At 55.3% G+C, this 17,905-nt stretch overlaps 1 protein-coding gene across 2 annotated transcripts; it reads right to left on the bottom strand.

Moving 5' to 3' along the window:
• Positions 1 to 114: 114 nt before the first annotated feature.
• On the bottom strand, positions 115 to 14,563 carry SAMD14 (sterile alpha motif domain containing 14). Of its 2 annotated transcripts, none has more exons than XM_019740618.3 (10): positions 14,241 to 14,563; positions 10,789 to 10,846; positions 5,507 to 5,673; positions 4,776 to 5,064; positions 3,914 to 4,001; positions 3,741 to 3,815; positions 3,476 to 3,635; positions 2,843 to 2,962; positions 2,601 to 2,756; positions 115 to 1,776 (listed from the first exon to the last, which is right to left on the bottom strand). In XM_019740618.3, the coding sequence occupies exons 2-10, from the start codon at positions 10,829 to 10,831 to the stop codon at positions 1,621 to 1,623; spliced, it is 1,254 nt and encodes a 417-aa protein (XP_019596177.1). In that variant the 5' UTR covers positions 10,832 to 10,846; positions 14,241 to 14,563; the 3' UTR covers positions 115 to 1,620. The 2 variants fall into 2 exon arrangements, with proteins under 2 accessions (XP_019596177.1, XP_019596178.2); XM_019740619.3 differs by having other exon boundaries at positions 1,430 to 1,776; positions 5,512 to 5,673; positions 14,241 to 14,379.
• Between the last annotated feature and the right edge of the window lie 3,342 nt (positions 14,564 to 17,905).

Raw genomic sequence — 17,905 nt, 5'->3', positions numbered from 1 at the left:
GGCGTAGCCATCTATTCAGAACACTTGACAGCACAGTACCCGGTGATAGATGTGTCACAGCACCACTCGGGCCCCCTGACCCAAGCCAACCCCCAACTGGGACAGACACAAAGGTCACTGGCACATCATAAGTGTTTATTGAAATAAATTGAGTACTGCCTCCCCCCTTCACATGCAGGTGGGCACCCATATAGCTCCCGATAGTTTCAAGGACCTAGGTGCCTTCCAACCTCCCCACCGGCCCCTCCACCGGGCCCAGATGGTGCTGGTGCCCCCATATCTCAGTTTCCCTCTGAAGCCCCTCTCCCAGCACAGACAGCAGAGGGGAGGAACGGGCTGGGTCCCAGGGACAGATGGCCCTCAAACCACAGTTCTGGGCAGGAATGAGGAGTCAGCATGCACTGGGTCCTGTCCACTGCTCCAGGCAGATGGGAGGAAGTGGAGGGGGCTTCCAATCAGAGGCCCCCTGACTCCATTGGTAACTGGCCAGCGCTCCAGAAGCCGGGTGAGCTGCTGGCCAGCACCAGACCTGAAAGCTCCCTTCCTCCAAGGACAGATGCTATCCGTAAGCTGATGGGATACACTCCACCCCCAGAGGGCAGGGGCTGGCTCCACCCCTCCTTGCAGTCTGTGAACCAGAGCCTGCAGTCTTCCAGTTCTGGAGCCCACTGAGGCCCCACTGGGCACCAGGACAGATGGGGAAGGGATGGCAAACCCCTCCAATCTAGCAGTTTCCAGGGGCTCTCCTAGATTTGCCTCTGCTTGGCTAGGGTGAGGATTCACCGGTTCAGTCCCTCCTAGGCATTGGTGGGTGGTGTCCTTTGTCCCCACCAGCTCCCAAGTTTGCTCTGTTTCCAGGGAGGGCTCAGGTACTCTGAGAGAGAGCAGCAGGAGAAGTGGGCCCAGCTTGGAGAGCACGCCCCAGGAAGGATAGACCTGTGGGGATGTCATCTCTCCATTGCAATCACAGGACAGAGAAGGGGGAAAAGAATTTCATCCTCCCTTCTCCTGAAGTCCTTGAGAGACCACGTGGGATAACCATGCTGCTTCCTCTGCTCTCCTGTTGAGGCAGACTGGGAGTCTACCCTGAGTGCAGCTTGCTGCAGTGCCCCCCAGCCTCCCTGGGAACAGAACAGCTCTCCCCACACACAGCCACCTTGGAGAGCTGGAGAGGAACAGCTCCATCCACCTACTCCTGCCGAGATGCTCCGCCACCTCTCTGAGCCCTGGGACGCTGGCCCCATCTCAGGGCCTCTGGAAGGCAGGCAGGCAGACATCCTAGCTCACTGCCGGCCCCAGCACCAGCAGGGCCTGAGGGCAGAGGGTCAGACTAACCCGGGTACCTCTGGGCTCCTAGACTGGATCAGCCCTAGTCTCTCTGCCCTCTTCCCGTAATCTGCCACCGCCCCCAGGAACTGTGCCAAGTGAGTCCTTGAAATAGATTTATTACTGGGCCCTGTCCCTGTGATCTCCCTTTCTGGGGGATCTGGGTCCAGACAGACTGACGGGGTGAGAGAGGGTATGTACCCCAGAGAGCGTGGGGCCAGGCCAGCCCAAGCGTGGCTCCCAGGCCCCCCTCCCTGGAGAGGCCTCTGCCCCCCATGCCTGCCTCACCCTCCCCTAGCTCTTCTTGGCCTCCTGCTCCCTGCGGCGGAGCTTCTCACGCTGCCGTGCAGCCTTCTCCTGAGCCTTGCGCTCCTTCTCCGCAGCCGCCGCCAGCTCCTTCACCTTCCGCTTCACCAGTGCCCGGTCATGCGAGCTGCTGAGCCCCAGGCTCTGGGGGAAGAATCCGAGGGTGAGGGAAAGCGCCCCAGAACCACCCCAGGTTCTTTGTGCTCCAGGGGTACCCTCTCTGGAGCTCCGCCAGCCCTCTCTGAAGTGAAACCTCCACCTCCCACGATTGCAGAGGGATCAGAACTCTCAGGGCAAGAATTTCGAATGGGAGTGGGTTGGGAGAGAGGAGGGTGGAGAGTCCCTGGCCCTTTGCCTGTCCCCCTTCCCATAATCCTTGGCTCCCATTCCTCTACTCAGGATTTCAGCCTTGGCACGCCCCTGCCCTTGCCCTGAGGTCCAGAGATGGAGAGCAACTTGCCCAAGATCACATAGCTGGTCAGTTCGCAAGACCCCTCCTCATTGCAGACGTCCTCTCCACTCCTTCTCCAAGCAACTCAGCAGAGGGTGGGAACAGGCCAGAAACTCCCCAGCACAGAGATCAGAGCCTCCCAACCCTGCCACCTTCCTCCCCCCTCCCCATTTCCTATGACCACTGGCCTCCAAGACTGAGAATCAGACAACGTGATCAAGGCAGAGACTTGCTTCCCGCTGTACTGGGAGACTCATGAGTCAAGAGTCAGATGATATGATAGCCCTAGAGGTTAAGGTCAACCTGGAGCTTGAAGGTCAAACTGAAGAATTGGGCATGAGTTTCAAGTCAGATGGAGGACCCATGCTAGAGTGCAAACATTAGGCCAAAGTGCGTGCCTAGAGGTCAGAGGTCAGGGCAGTGGCCCCAGAGGGAGTGACAAGTCAGAACAAGGGGATCCCCATCTTGAAGTTTGCCTCAGGCTCCAGCTGGATAAGGGCCTTCCACTCTGACTCACCTTCAGTTTGCTGCCATCCAGCTGCAATAGCTGCGGCCCATCAACCTGCCGCGCAGCAAACTCAGCGACATATTGCTCCAGGTTGAGGCTGTGCAGCCACTGGCCCACCTGCTGACTGGTCCAGTGGTGGACGGTGGGGAGAGGTTCATCCAGGAACTGGGATGGAGACCAAGGACAGTGAGGGGGGAAGACATGGCCTGTGACCTGCAACCTGGCAGAGTCAGGGGCCAGGGCTTGCTCACCTCATCCGAAGACTGGGACAGCGTGTGGTAGGGATAGGAGCACTTGGCCTCCTGCCGGGGACCACTTGGGATCTTGGGGCTGCTGCTGGGGGGTGTGGAGTCATCACTCAGGGTGGATTCCTAGACAGGAAGGGTTGCATGCCACTAAGGAGAAAGTTGCCCCCAGCCCAAGGGAGTCCCCACAACCCACCCACCCCCATCTGGAAGGAGATTGCTCAGTGCACCTCTGCATGAGCCAGGAGCATGCACATATGAATGGTGACTTGTGTGAGGCATCAGCATCTGAGGCCTCGGGAAGGACATGGGCTAGAACTGAGCCAGGCAGAAGAGTTAGCAGAGATGGAGGAGACCTCGGGATGGGTATATACAAGGGGAATCATGGTGTTTGCTGATGTGTATTGAATGGATGAAGCAATGAATGAATCAACAAATGAACTACTCAGAATATGAATGAGTGAGCGCATGAATGCCTGAACTCAGAGATGGATGAGTGAATGAAATCACTGAATGGCTCCACGGATGGACAAATGGACTTTAGGAATGCCTGGATCCTAGCCTGAGCCGGGGTGAAGTATGTCCACATGTCACTTGAGCCCAAGAGACAGTGTGGGGGCAAAAAGGCCATGGACTCACCTGAGAAGCTGACTTCTTAGGGCTGAAGCTCTCATGTTTAGGGGAACAGGCAGGGGAGGTGGTGCTGCCGGAGGACGCTGAGCCCTTGCCGCTGTCTGTGAACCAGGAAAAGGGCAGGAACGGGGAGCCCCCTGACCTGCCGGATCCCTCCACCGACTCCCTGTGGAGAGAGCACCCTGCATGGGTGTGGGCACGGAGGGGAGTGCTGGGCCCACGGGGAGCTACGGGTGGAAGCTGTGGCTGAGGTGCCATGGGTACCTCTTACCTGCTGCCCATGGACAGGCGGTTGCTGCCCTTCTCCTTCCGGCTCTTGCTAGTGGATGCTCGACGTAAGGTGACCCTGTGGGGAGGGCAGGGCGGAGTGGGGCAGTGCTGCCCACTGTGCTACCCTGTACTAGACAGAGTCAAGCCTTTGCTTCTGGCCCCTCCTCCACTCACCCCAGGTCCAAGAACTTTCGGCGCGTCTTCTTATCCAGGCCGATGGTCGGGCTGGCTGGCTCAGGTGGGCTGGCATCACGGCTGTCATCTTTTGGGGAAGAGGGAAGGAAATAGCCTGTGCGGCAGCCTGCCTGCCTTCTTCAGCTGCCAGTGTGAGGTCGTAGAAATTCTCTTGCCTTAGAATCATGCAGCCTGGCTCTGGTGCCCGTCACTCGCTGTGTGACCTGGGAAAGTCACTGGAGCTCTCTGACCTTCCTTCGTTTCAAATACGGGAATAATAACACCTGCCTATTTCATGGAACCTAATGGGATGTTTATGAAAACCTTATACAAACCGTAAACCACTGTGAAAATACAGGGACCCCTACTATTTACTGTTAATTTAATCTTGGCCAATTTCTAACCAGCTTCCCATCTTGCCTCACCTGTCACATCCTCAGAGAAAACTTCCAGAATGCTTCCAACCGGGTCCTTTCATCCCGATATATGCTCTCCCACCACCGTGCAAGTTTCTCACCTAGCACTTGTTACGCCTTGTAACTATATACTTAATTAAGGGATGATTTGATTGCTTCCCCCCTGCACTATAAGAAATTATTTCATTCTCTCCCCAAAACTACAAGCCCCAGGAGGACGAAAACGGCAACTGTTTGCTCGTACGTGTGTTCCAGTGCCCACCAGTTTCTGGCGCATCATAGGCCCTCAGTAGATGAATGAAAGAAGCTCGATATTAACTCCGCCGACCCCCACCCTAAGCCATCCTGTCCCACTTTGTCCAGCCGTGTGCTTCGGTGCCACCGGAGCGGAGGGGCCGCTGCGGTTCCCGCGCGCATCACCAGGGGGCGCCGCCAGGCGCGCTCACCTTCGCTGTGCGGTTCTGCGCGCGGGTGGCGGCGCACGAAACTGGGCGAGCTGTCCGAGGAGGGCGCGGAGCGCGGCGGCGAGCAGGAGGCGGCGGCCAAACCTTCGTGAGAGGCGGCGTTGTGCAGGGGCCGGTAGCGGGTGAGCGGCGAGGGCGGCGGCTCGTCCTCGTCCAGGCTGCGCCGCAACCCGGGAGGATCCAGGCAGAACGACCCCGCGGCCGGGGACCCCGGGCCCGAGTGCAAAGGCGAGCGCAGCCGGTGCAGGGGGCTCCCGCAGCCGTCGGTCACCTGCGGGAGGGGGCAACCGCTCACCGCCAACCCTTCTCCTTGCTCCCCGGAGGGGCTGGGAGCCGGTTTCACCCTGTAAATGGGCAGGAGCCTCCGAGAGGGTGTCCGGACTCCTGGGTCCTTCAAACCCCGGGCAGAGGGGTGGCTGGACAGTGAGAGGTAGGAGACTGGGGCTTTCAGTCACATAGGATGGGCTTGAATCCGGCCTCTTTCACTTACTGTGTGACTTTGTTACGGAACCTTTCAGAACCGCCATTTCCTCATTTGGAGGATGGGGATGATAATCCCTTGCTTGAAAGGATGAAATGAGCCAGAAAAGAACGCAGCTAATGTTTGTGAGCATTATTATGTCAGAAGCCTGGGGTGTGGTTTCCTTGGAAGAGCGGTTTGGAGGGGCAAAAAGGGTGGGTGGGGTATGTGTGATTGGGTGGGCTGCCCCAACCTTGCCTCCAGGCCCATCGGAGCCTTCACCGTCCTCTGCAGAGCTGGCACTGTCCCGAAGCCTCGAGCGAGAGGGCCGGTGTCTCCGTCCCTTGGCCAGCAGTTGGGCCCGGGCTTTGTGTAAACTGCTGTCCAGTCTGACGGTCTCTGGCACAGCCAAGTCCAGGTCTGCAAACCGGGTGCAGGAGGTAGAGAGCAGACACATGAGGACAGCAAGTCCAGAGGCCCACCTCAAGGGGCCACCTGCACATACAGCCCAGACATTCAACAAATGTTTCTGAATGCCAGGCACTGGGAATGCAGATGAGATGGGAAACAGTCTCTCAGTCTCCAGGAGAGCCAGATATGTCAGCACGTAGATATAGCAGTGGAGGAACCTCTCACAGGCACAGAGGGCAGGACCGCCCTGTTTGGATGGGTCGGAGGAGGGTTGGAGGCCCAAAGCTGGGTCTTAAGGTCTGGGTGGGAGTCTGTGAGAGAGGACGTTGGCAAGACTGGTATGTGCAATGCTGGGAAGTAGGGAAGCGGGGGAAAGGGGGCACCTCCAGGCACCTGGAGAGTAGGTTTGCGGAGGGAAGGGCTGGGGGATGAAGCTGGAGAGATCATGGTTAACAATGGCTACCACAGAAGAAGACCTACTATGCGTCAGACAACGTATATACATCATCTCGCCTAGTCACAACAACCCCGCAGACTAGGAACAGCTATTAAGCACATTTTAGAGCTGAGCAAACGGAGGCTCAGAGAAGTTATCTTGACTGAAGCCACCAGCTAGCAGTGGTCTGGGATTTGAGCCTGGCTAGTCTGGCTCCAGAGACTGGCCCTGCTGGGGACCCTGGCTTGGTGTGCCATGCTCACAGTCACACTCCTGAACCTCTAGAGGGCTCACGGTTGAGTTGGAGCAGAGGGACATTGCCCCCTCCCAAACCAGTGGCAGCAGCAGGGAGGAAAGTCCACAGTTCTGTGAAGCCTGACTCCGATCCTGGGTCCGTGGCTCAGGGTAGGTCCTGAACGAGGACGTGGAGGGAGCGTAGGCAAACCCAGTGGATCATGCATAAACGCTGTTGCTCCTAATTTCATTTTTCATTTGCTTCACCCAAAAATGAAGCCTTCACTCTGCAGTCTCTCAGTCCCCGAGCTTGGCACTGGGGTCTCCAGGCAGAAAAACTTCTTCCCAGACTTCAGAATGGGTTAAGACCTTTCCTCCCCACTCCACCCCCAGTGATTTCAGGGACCCTATCCCATCACCCATGACCATTCTAGGTTGCCTGCCTCTCTTTCTCTTGTCTGCAGACACCCCCTAAGCCACCCTAGTGGCTTCACTGGCTTAAATAACACCTATGTCTACTCTAGCTCCGGCCCCACCAAGCTGGGCACCTTAGCACCTGCCAGGGAACTTGCCACATCAAGGCACCAGGCACCTCAAACTCAGCCCATCAAAATGAACCCACCACCTTGCCTCACACTGGCTTCTCCTCTGTTCCCTTGGCTCAGGGAAAGTTCCCGTCATCCACCCTGTTCAGACAGCTCCAAGCTGCCCTGCCCCCTCAACCCCAGTCCGGGTTGGTCATTCGCCTGTCCAGCTGCCTACTTGATACTTCCACTTGGCTGTTCAGTGGGCGTCTTTAACAAACATGTCAAAAGTGGACTCCCCACCCCCCAAGCGGCTGCTTCTAGTCTGCCCAGCTCAGCAAACGGCAGCTCCGTCCTTCCAGCTGCTTAGGCCAAACCCCTGGAGTCATCCCTGACTCCTTTCTTTCCCTCCCACGCTACAAACGGATCTATCCACAGTTCCTATTAGCTCTACTTCTGAAATATATCTAGACATACTGAAATATTTATGTTGAAATGACAAGATGTTTTGGATTAGGTTCAAAATAATCCAGGGGAAGAGGAGTGGAACGTGCAAGGGGAAATAGATGAAACAACACTATCTATGAGTTGACGATTGTTGTAGTTGAGTGACGAGTAAGTGAGTGTATGAGGGCATACGTCATGCTATTCTCACAACTTCTGATTTCCCACAATAAAATATTGTTTGTATGTGTCTGTTCCACACACTCATATACATGTATACATATTCGGAGAAAGAGGAAAAAGCACAGGAGAAGAGAAGAGAGGAGAGCAGGGGAGAGGTGGGGAGGGAGGAGAGAGGAGACGAAGAATTCCTCAATTTCCCTGTCTAAGTCATCATCGCCTTTTGCCTCCCAGCTGGTCTTCCCTCCTCCTCCTTTTCCCATTTACAGTCTATTTTCAACACAGCCACCAGAGTGATCCTGATAAAACATGTCAGCCGTGTCACTCCTCTGCTCAGTACCCTCCAGTGCCTTCCATCACACAAAGAGCCAAAGTGCCCCAGTGGCCTTCCAGACTGAGGCTGTGAGGCCCCTACCTCTCTGAGCTTCTGCTTCTCTCCATCCCCGCCCTCCACTCCAGCTCCCCTGGCCTCCTGGCTCTTCCTTGAAAGCTTAACCTGCACCTCTGCACCTTTACATGTCCTCTTCCCTTTCCTGCAAGGCTCTTGCCACAGATTTTGCATGATTCTTCCCTCACCTCCTTCAGGTGTTGGCTTAAATACTTTCTCTCATTGAGGACTTCCCCGACCACTCAATTCATAACTGCCCCAGGACCGCCATCCCTATTTTTCCCTATATTATGTATCATTCCTTGGCATAGTATATATTCTCATTTTATTTATTGCCTCTCTCCACCCATTAGAATGTCAGCTCCATGAGGGCAGATGTTTCTCTATTTTGTTAATTGCTCTATTTGTTAAACACAGATTCGCCTCCTCACACCCCTAGAACCTGGCCTCTTCTTTCCAACTGGACTGAATTGCCTTAGCTCAGGCCATCATCAGCTGCCCCCACCCCCCTCCATACTTCATCCCAGGGCATGGCATTTGTCCATCCTTTGCTCCCCATCTCTGGTCTGTCTCCACACCCACTTTCCACAAGCTGGAAGAAACTTCCTAAAGCATGTTTCTGACTGTGTCCCTTACTCTCCCGCTTTTGAAACCTGGTGGGGCTGGGGGATGAGGGATGGCAGTGGTTGTCCCAAAGCCAACAACACGAAGTTGGCCTGACTGAAGGAGGAGGGTGGACCAGAGCGGCTCTTGCAGTTGTCCAGAGGCAGCTGGTGTGGCTTAGAGAGGGGAAAGGTTCTGTCAAAGGAGTATCTTGGACCCCAGGCTTGACACCACCACTCTGATCCTTCAGCTGCCCCTGCTTCACTTCTGGTGTTTCCAGGCCCTGGGGCTGAGCTGGGAGAGGAAGCCCTCTGTCCTCTTCTCCCAGACACAGAATCTCCAGGCATTGCCTGGAGGCAGCAAGGATTGAGGACTGACCACAGAATAATAAGAGCTAATACTTACTGAGCTCTCACCGAGCTCTCACTGTGCTGGGTTCCATTCTAAGTGCTTCACAAGTACTAGCTCATTTAAACCCACTCACAACTCCAAGAGGGAGGGACTCCCAGGAATCCCCAGGCAGCCTTAATTTGCTTGAGGGCTTATGGCTGGTGAAGAGCAGGCCAGGGTTATAGGTAGCCTGGCTCTGGAGGCTCCGTTTGTAACTACCAAGCCGGCTATACCTCCTCCGAGGCCTAAATGGGAGTGACTTGTGAGTCCAACCCCTCATATTACAGGTGAGGAAACTGAGACTGGGAGAGGAAAGGTTTGGCTCATGGTGCAGAGGGAGCAGTATCCAGGTCTCCTGGCTCCCAGGCCAGTGCTCTGTCTGCACGGGAGGTGTGTGTGGGGAGGGGGGGAGGGGCAGAGGTGCAGAGGAGTTGATGAGCAGCCTCTACCCCTCCAGCACTCAGAGGCTGCCCAGCCACCCTGGGCCAGGGAGAAGGGCCCTTTGCTCCTGACTACGGGCCGTATCAGGACCATGGTCATCTTTGGAAGATCTAGGGAGCAAGATGGGGCCAGCTGCTCCACCAGTCCCTTGCTTTACCAGGCAACCCTCACCTCCTTTTATCCCTTCCTCCACATCCCCTCGCTGTCTCCTCCCTGGCTGGGAGTTACTCAGGCCGTGGGCAGTGGGAAGTCATGAATATTTAATTGCCTTTCGCATCAGGAAGCGGGCAGGGCGGCTGCAACCTCAGCAGGTCAGGGAGAAGGAAAACAGGAAGGGTTGGGATGAGAGGAGGGGGAGTAGAGGCCGAAAAGGCCCAGAAAGAGGGAGCTCATCTCTGTCGGGCCAGAGGTCTGGCCAGGCCTGGGTGGAGATGGGGCGGCTCAGAGTCTGAAGCCCAGCGGCAGTTCAAGGCTGCGGGAGTCCTGGAGGCAAACCCTCCACTCCACAGGCCCCAGGAAGGGTGAGCTGGAGGCAACGTTCCCCAGGAGCTAGGAGGCAGCAGTTCCTGGCATTGCCAGGGCATGTGGAGGTGGCAGGGGAGAACCAGGTGAGCAGGAGAGGGGGAGGAAAAGAGAGGAAGGACAGCAGAGATAAGAAAAAGGCAGGGGAGGGGAAACTGGGAGGCCCTGTAGCATTCCATACCCAGGAGGCTCTCTAGGCCACACACACAAATGGGAGTCCTGAAGCCTGCACTCATTAGAGGCTTCAGGTGGCTTCTTTCTGTCTCCACCTCTCCCTCCATGTTCCTCCACGATCCTTTGCTCACTGACTCCTCCACCAAATCTAGCTAGAAAACGGTCTTTCCACCCCAGTGCATGCTGGGAACTCTGCCCTGCCAGGTGGTCTTTCTCCGAGCCCTATAGAAAGACTGCAGAGGGTAAATGATAGTGTCGGAAGGTGTGTGCATGCACCCCAGTGTGTATTGAGGCTGAGTGTGTTTTATACATTTAATTTCCATGCACATCCAAGCAGAGTGGGGTCCCTTATTTATGCGACTTGGAGGTAATATGTGTCACCTGTGCTGGGGGATACAGGTGTTCAGCACAGGGAGTTAGGAAGTCTGCAGTCCCAGTTCTGCCACTGTGATTTTTAAAGCAAATCACTTCAACACCCTGTGCCCTAGGCTCCCTGTCTGTAAAATGGGCACACTTCTGAGCATTATTGTGAGGATTCAATGATACACTGTGTGTGAGATGGGAGTGCTAGTCTAGTACCTGGCATGGGACAAGCACTTAATAAATGGGGATACTTGTTAATATTGCTGTTGTTGTAATTGGCATGTCCACTCAGATAGTGGTGACAAAGAATCAGACTGTAAGGCCACTATACATACACACACACATTTTAGTCCCCAAGGGACTCTACCCCCCACCCCTCCAGTGCTAGGTGGCCTTGGCTAGAGATAGGGCCAAACAGAACTTACCAAAAACCTCATCCACGGGTTCTCGGAGCTTTGAAGACGCCATGACTCAAGAAGAGAACTAGGGAGGACAGTGGGGAAGAGAGAAAAAGACCACTGATAAGAGGTTCAGGCTGGTGGAGGCCAAGGAGCTGCCTTCCCTCAGAACTCTTCCTCCAGCCCCTGGAAGAAAAATCATCTGAAACAGAGCCCAGATTGTCGGGGTTGGATCAGGAGGCAGAAGCAGAAAGCAGAGGCAGAAGCAAGTCCAGGGTGTCCCGCGGTGGTGGTCCCAGCTGATTTGCTGTGTACCTCTGCCCAAGTCACAGAAATTTTCCCCTCACTCTCTTGGGCCTTTTCATCATTTGCCTTCCCTAAAAACTTTTAATCATTGTAAGTTGTCCAACACTAAATCTAAGAGAAATCTCAGAGATTATTAAATCCAATGCTCTCATTTTACAAATAAAGAAATGAGAGAATGACTGGCCTAAGATCACATAATAAGTTAGTGGCACCATCAGGACAAGAACTCAGGTTCTTTCATCTATCCATCTACCTCCATCTCCGTACTTATCTATCCATCTGCTTCATTCACTCATCCATCATCCATCCATCCACCCATCCGACATCCACCCCATCCACACATTCACCCATCTTTGCATCCATCAGTTCATACCATCCACCATCCATCTTTTCATCCATCACTCAGTCCTGCCTCCCCCACCCCCCATCACTGGTACATTCACCACCTGCTTTCCTCAACATGAGCTGTTCAGGAAGCTGGTGCCATCAGCAGCAGGGCCACTGTTTTTGACAAACTCACAGTTCTAGACAGACTCACAGATGCCAGAGGATATAAGGAGGACTCACAACACAACAGTGGACAGTAACATCTCTGACCCACTGAGTATGTTCTGGGAAGTGTGGATGGGTAGGGGTTGGTTTTGTTGTGCTTTTGGAGGAAAGCACGGAGGGCAGGTGGGGAAGCAGGATATATGCAGCTGAAACAATTTGGACGTGCTTCCTAGTAGATAGGATTATAGCGGCTTAAACCAAGGCCTGGATGTTAAGGAGCAGGGGAATACCAGATGAGGGGAGAGCAAGGAAGCCCGAGGACAGGAGCATACTGCTCGCCTAGGACGTGGTCTCCAATTACTTCTCACACTCAGGTCCCCATGAGAAGGGCCAAGCTCTGGTCTAGACCATACGTTTGGGAAGTGTAGGTATAAGCTAGGCCACATGCCTGCTGGGGTCTTTTCCAACTCTCCTCTTCTGTTATTATATAGAGATCATCTCACTGTGAGCTGGCCAGGCTTAGGATTCTTAGTCTCCCCACTTTACAGATGGGAAAACTGAGATGCCAGAGATAAGAAGCAGAACAACCTTGACCCCGTTTCCTGCCCCTCTGCCCTATCCTGGATGACGATCTGTAGTTTTGGAGGGTACTCATAAGGAAAGGACACTGTGAGGAGAAAGGTAGAGGGAGGGGAGCTGATCCGTATTGGTTAGGACTGGGAGAAGCTTCAAAACCACCTCCACCCCAGGCTCCATGGATGCTTAGGGTTGAAAGCAGGAAATGAGGTATGAGAAGGGGCCAGGGACATTGGCCCTCCAAGAACCCTCCTGTCATTCTTGAACTCTGGGTGCAAGTCCTAGAACCTCTCTACCTGTCCTGAAGAGTGAGATGGGAAGGGAAGCTGCCTGTAAGAATAAACGGAATTCCCTCATTCAATCATAAGGCTTCATTTGACCAGGACCCAGCTGCCACCTCCTCCAGAAAGCTGTCCTAGATAGCCTTCCCTCCTCCCATTTGTCTACATAATTTCTAAATCCTCTCTTCCCCAACCACTGGGAAATGAATTTTTCATACTTCATCGATTCCCTAACTCGGTCATCTCTCCCCCACATCTGATGGGAGCTCCCTGAGGAGAGGGGCCAGTATTCCCCACCAAACTAGGGACTCTCTGAAGATAAGAATGGAGGTTCCCTGAGGACAGTAGTGGTGCCTGCTCTCTTAGACTACCTGAGATGGAGATCCCATGTGTTCTTTTTTTTTTTGGTAATTTTTATTTTTTAATTACAGTTGACATTCACTGTTATATTAGTTTTACCATGTGTTCTTATTCAAGGTCCCAGTCCAGGGTGGAGACCCTCTTGTGGATGGAGTCCTCTTTCAGGTGACTTCCGGGCTGGGCTGAGTCTTCCAGCTCATACCCGGCCCAGTCCATCCTGATTCAGCACAAACTGCTTTCTTTCCCTCCCTCCTTCAACAACTAACTCCCTGAAGTGTGTATGGGGAACCGTCCCTACACTGTTCCATGGAGAACTCTGGGAAGCAGGATATAACAGAGGTCACCAGGCCCCTCCCACCAAACCCTCAGTCCAAAACTGAGTCTTGGAAAATTAGACACTGACCCCCATTCACACTCCTACACACACACACACACACACACACTCACACTCGACCAGGTGGAAATGAACCTGTTCCTCCAGACACAGTCTTGGGCTCTGACTCTATTAGGCCACTCCTTTTAATCCCTGGAGGAGGAGCACCAATGACCTTTGACCCTCCTCTGGGAGAAAGGGAGGCAGGTGAGATCAAAGCTTGGGGGGGGCACAGTAAGGAGAAAGAGAAAGAAAGGGGCTCAGCCCTGGAGAGGGAATGGGGAGTAGGAACAGAGACAGACCTACAGGTTGGTGGGGATGTCAGTCCACCGATGCGCAGAGAGAAGGAAGAAAGTGCAGGAAAGAGATGAGGGAGGGGAGCCAGGGAAAGCCCAAGTAGAGAAGGACCACCAGCAGCCCTGAGTGAGACCCAAGGGATGGTTCTGAAGAGAGAAGGAGAATCCGCTGCCAGGAGAGGGGTGGCCCCAGCGGAGCAGACTAGAGGAGAGAAGCCCTGAAAGAGCAGAAAGGGACCAAGAGAGAAGTGCAACTGGGAAAGGCGGGGAAGGAATGGCCGGAAGAGGAGGCTGGGGTAGAGGGAATCAGCTGTGCAGCTAGAGAAAGCCGAGTCCCCCTCCTAAGGGCCCAGGCTTGGGGTGTGGGGCTAGCGTCAGAGGCCCCTCCAAGCGCCACTGCAGATGGGGTGGGGGTGGAGGGCAGGGCCCCTACTGCATTCCAAGGGCCCCTATCCTCCAATGAGAGCCTGGCGGCTAGTTTCTTTCCAATCCATCAGTCCAACTCCGCGCCAGGCAAGAAAGAGTTAAGCCCTCTCCCCCTCCCCCCACACCAGTTTTTTTAAATTAATTTCTCCGGGCGGCGGGCGGGAGAGGATTAGGGACACAAATCCTATCTCCGCCCCCTCCCCTGACAGCCCAGCACCCTAGCTCCGCTCGGCCCCCTTAGGGATACGGGAAGAAAGGCCCATGTCGCTTCATCCCATCTAACCACTGGGGGTCCCACCGCGAGCTGGAGTAGCCCCCTGGCTCTGCTTCCCCGTCCACCTCGGGGCCCTTGGGATCCCGGCCCCTCACCTCCAGCATCAGTCATCTTCAGCGTCCGGCGCGTCGGGAACCCTTCGGGCCCATGGTGCTCCGGGCGGGGACCGGGCAGGAGGGGGGCGGGGGCCGTCACCCCGGCCGCGGGGGGCTCCGGGCTGGCTCGATCCGCTCCATCCCGGGAGTGGAGTGGGGGGTCGACAAGGAGGGTCCGGAAACCGGAGGGAATGGGGGGTAGTGTGGGAGAGGTTTTGCAGAAAGCTGGAAGCTCGGGCGGGGCTGGACCAGGAGACCTGACGGGAGGATGCTCCGTGTTCCGTGCGTGTGTGAGAGTGTGTGTGTGTGTGTGTGTGTGTGTGAGAGAGAGAGAGAGAGAGAGAGAGAGAGAGAGAGAGACCTCCCCGCCCCGCCCGCCTGCCAGGCCCTGCCGGACGCGGCCCCTCGCCTGGCAGGCCTACACGCGTCGCGTCGTGTCGCGTCGGCGGGGGTCCCCCTGTAAGGGGCAATGCGGGGGGCGCGTGGCGGGGAGGCTGGGCGCCCGGGAGACAAAGAGCGGGAGGAGGGGGAGCGAGGGGAGGAGGCAGCGCGCGCGGAGGGGAGGAGGATACCGGGCGAGGGGATTCTGAGTTGTCTACTTCTCGGCCCGCGGGAGTAGGGGGGAGCGGGGTGGGTGGGGGTGGGTGGGGAGCGGCCGGGGAGCAGCCCTGCCTTAGGACCCACGGGTCTACCGCCTCCTCTGCAAGGTCCGTAAGGGCTCCTGATTCATCCACTCAACAGACGTCCACCGAGTGATCGTGTGTGACGATGCCCGAGGGGACCCCGGGGAACAGAACCCACCCGGTCCCGGCCGTCGGGGCTCGCGGGGTAGTAGGGGGATAGACCGGTGGAGAGGCCCTCACAAGCCCGGTGCTGCAAGGCCTGGTGCACCGAGGATACCTCAGGGCCGGGAGAGCGCACCGCGGAGGGGCGGGGTGAGGGGTGGGGGGGACACCGGGAGGATTCCTGGAGGAGATGTGATGGCTACTCCTGCGCGGGGCAGCGTATAAGTGCTGGGGGTGGGGTGGGGTGGACCGAGGGCTTGCCCTTTATCCTCAGCCAGGGGGTTAAAAGTAACAGAGGAGGGAAGGGCTTAGACTTGCATTTTAGTTAAGAACCCTTGGCTCCTCTGTGTAGAAAGGACTGGAGAGGGCAGCCTGAAGCCAAGGACACCCCCGTGAGGCTGTTGAGAGATGACGGCAGTGGCCAGGAAGATGAGAGAACAAGTTGAGAACTATTCAGGATGTAGAATTGGAAAGAAAGATTGACAGGATTTGGGGACTGGCGGGCCACTGAGGGAGAAGGAGCAGTCTAGGATGACTGCTTGATCCTGGAGCCCTGGAGGTGGAATGGGGGGGGGGGGGGGGATGAGAGCGATGAGATCAGACTTGGACCTGGTCAGCTGGAGGTGGAGGCAGGCCAGCCAGGGGAGATAACGTAAAAATCAACAACTAGCTCCCTACTGCAATGGCTTAGGAGGTGCCAGGCACTGTACTAAAGCCGTTTTCTCAGATGATTATCACCTTCACATTAAAAACAGGTAGGTGTTCCTATTACCCCTATTTGAAGAGGGGAAAACAGACTTAGAAGAATGAAAGTGGTTTGTTTAAGAGCAAGTGGGTGAGGTTGGATAGGGGTCTGGAGCTCAGGGGAGAGTGGTGCAGTCTCTAGAAACAGAGTTCCCCAATGGCCCACCAGTCTCCACAGTCCCAGCTCTCGAAGGGGATGTGGGAGATGGCATGTTAAGCCAGGAAAGTCTTGGGAATGTGAGGGTAGAATTAACAAACTTTAGGGGCTAATAGTATCCAAGGAGATCTGTGGGAGTTTGGGGGTCTCTGAGTATCTTTCGATTCTGCTGGCAGCCATGGGGTACTTGCTAAATTGTGGAGAGCTGGGGAGGGGGTGTTGACTCTGGGGCAGTATCTGGGGCCTTTATAGAGGACATGGTTTGCAAGCATCTAGTGAGATCTGGGTGGTAGGCTGGAGTGGGGTGATTGATTATGTAAGTCCCTGTAGGGAGTAAGGAAATGATGGGTATGTAATGTCAGTGCTGGTGGGGGGCAAGTTCTCTGTGAGGGTGTCTGCTAGGCCACAGGACCTGGGAGGACCCCCTGTTCCTAGCGATGCCTAACCTTCTGGGAATTGAGAAAACCCTCATCTGATTTCCCTCCCTTATGGCAAGCATTGGGGTTGTGGCAAATCTGCCCAAGCTCCTAAGAACTAGGCAGGTGACAGTGCTGGTTGAGGGAACAAACCTCATAGAGGCCTTCCCATAGCCACTTGACACAGCCTCAAACATGGACATAGCTCATGGGTGAGTCACATCTCAGGTCTGAGAAACTCCCAGCAAAGCCACACACAATACCCTCAGCCTCACACTACACTTAAGCTTAGATGTGGGGGGGTGGGGGGCTACTTGGCCCACCTTTTGAAACATACAATGTGCAGACCCCTCCCCTAATACACAGGACAGGGGGCAGCAGGACACTACCCTGGATGCTCAGCCAGACCAGCAGAATCTGTCACAACAACCCCCACATCTGCCTCCCTACTCAGGGAGGCCCAGCCACTTCACTTCTTGGGACTTGGCTAGGTTTCCCAAGCAGGCCTCAGTGACCTTTAACTCTGGAGCCATGAGCTGTGTGACTTTGTGGATTGGTGGTCTCTGATCTTGGGATTCAACCACCAGGATATGTCTTCCCAGAAGCATTCCAAGGAAGAGCCACTTGGAGAAGACACCTTGAGAAGCACGGTCACCATCCCCAGGTTTCCAGGTTGACCCTCAGGTGGGTAGCAGGACTTGGACGGGTCCTATATGGCCCTGAGATGTAGAACTAGGGTGTTTAAGAGTAAGCTAGGAAGCCAGAATTTGGCTTGATGTCAGACTGAAGGAGCCATCCACACGGGAATGGCTGCCTCAGGAGCTGACTGCCACTGGGGGGTCTGGTAGAGGCCACTCATCTCAGGTGTTGTCAGGGACCCACCAAGGTAACCTTGAAAGTCCCTGATGTTGGAACTTCCATTCCTTAGGGCAAAGGAGAATATGAGAATCTCCGTGGGTGCCAGGCCACTGAACACAAGTGGCTCGTGTCTGTTCTCACACCTACATACCAGCACTCTGAGCAAGGAGAGGCTGGTGCTGGAAATGGCCACAAGCCTTGGCCCGCACTCCCCCCTGCTTTCACCTCTCTGGGACTTTACCAAGGCTTATATTTGGAACCCTGGCATCTAGATTCCCAGACCAATTTGTATTAGAGCCAGTGAGTTAGCAACCAGACCTGTTGGCACAGAGCAGGGGGCTCGAACTATTTAAGGCCTCTCTGGTGGCCCCCAGAGGGATTCTCCAGGACCCTGGGAACAAAACTGCTCTGACATGTCATCTCCCACCCCAACTGCCACCTCAGGGAAACCTTAGATCCTTCATGTACCTCCTACAGGATGCCTTGTGAGAGTAGGGCTGGATATCCCCAGGTTAGAGGATTTCTCTGGGGAGGGACTTGGGATTCACCTTACCATATCTAACCCATCCTCGAATTCCATCAGAGGCCTTGTAAAAAAAAGGAATGCAATACACCTAGGGAACTATCTAGAAACCCCCGTTAGAATGGAGAAAAAGCATGGGTGCTGATGGGGGCAATGGGAGCCGAGAGGGAGTGTGGTGGAAC

The sequence above is a fragment of the Rhinolophus sinicus genome, chromosome 12, assembly GCF_057876585.1.
Source record: "Rhinolophus sinicus isolate RSI-liver-muscle chromosome 12, RSI-T2T, whole genome shotgun sequence".
Lineage (NCBI taxonomy): Eukaryota > Metazoa > Chordata > Mammalia > Chiroptera > Rhinolophidae > Rhinolophus > Rhinolophus sinicus.
Note: the sequence above shows the minus strand (reverse complement) of the source record. Positions and strands in the feature narration are given on the sequence as shown.

Bases quoted from the DNA above. Each gene is read 5' to 3' on its own strand.
- SAMD14 (XM_019740618.3), bottom strand. From the start codon at position 10,831: ATGGCGTCTTCAAAGCTCCGAGAACCCGTGGATGAGGTTTTTG. The intron at 5,674-10,788 runs GTAAGTTCTGTT...CCCGGTTTGCAG, and splicing joins ACCCGTGGATGAGGTTTTTG to ACCTGGACTTGGCTGTGCCA. The intron at 5,065-5,506 runs GTTGGGGCAGCC...CCCCTCCCGCAG, and splicing joins CCGATGGGCCTGGAGGCAAG to GTGACCGACGGCTGCGGGAG.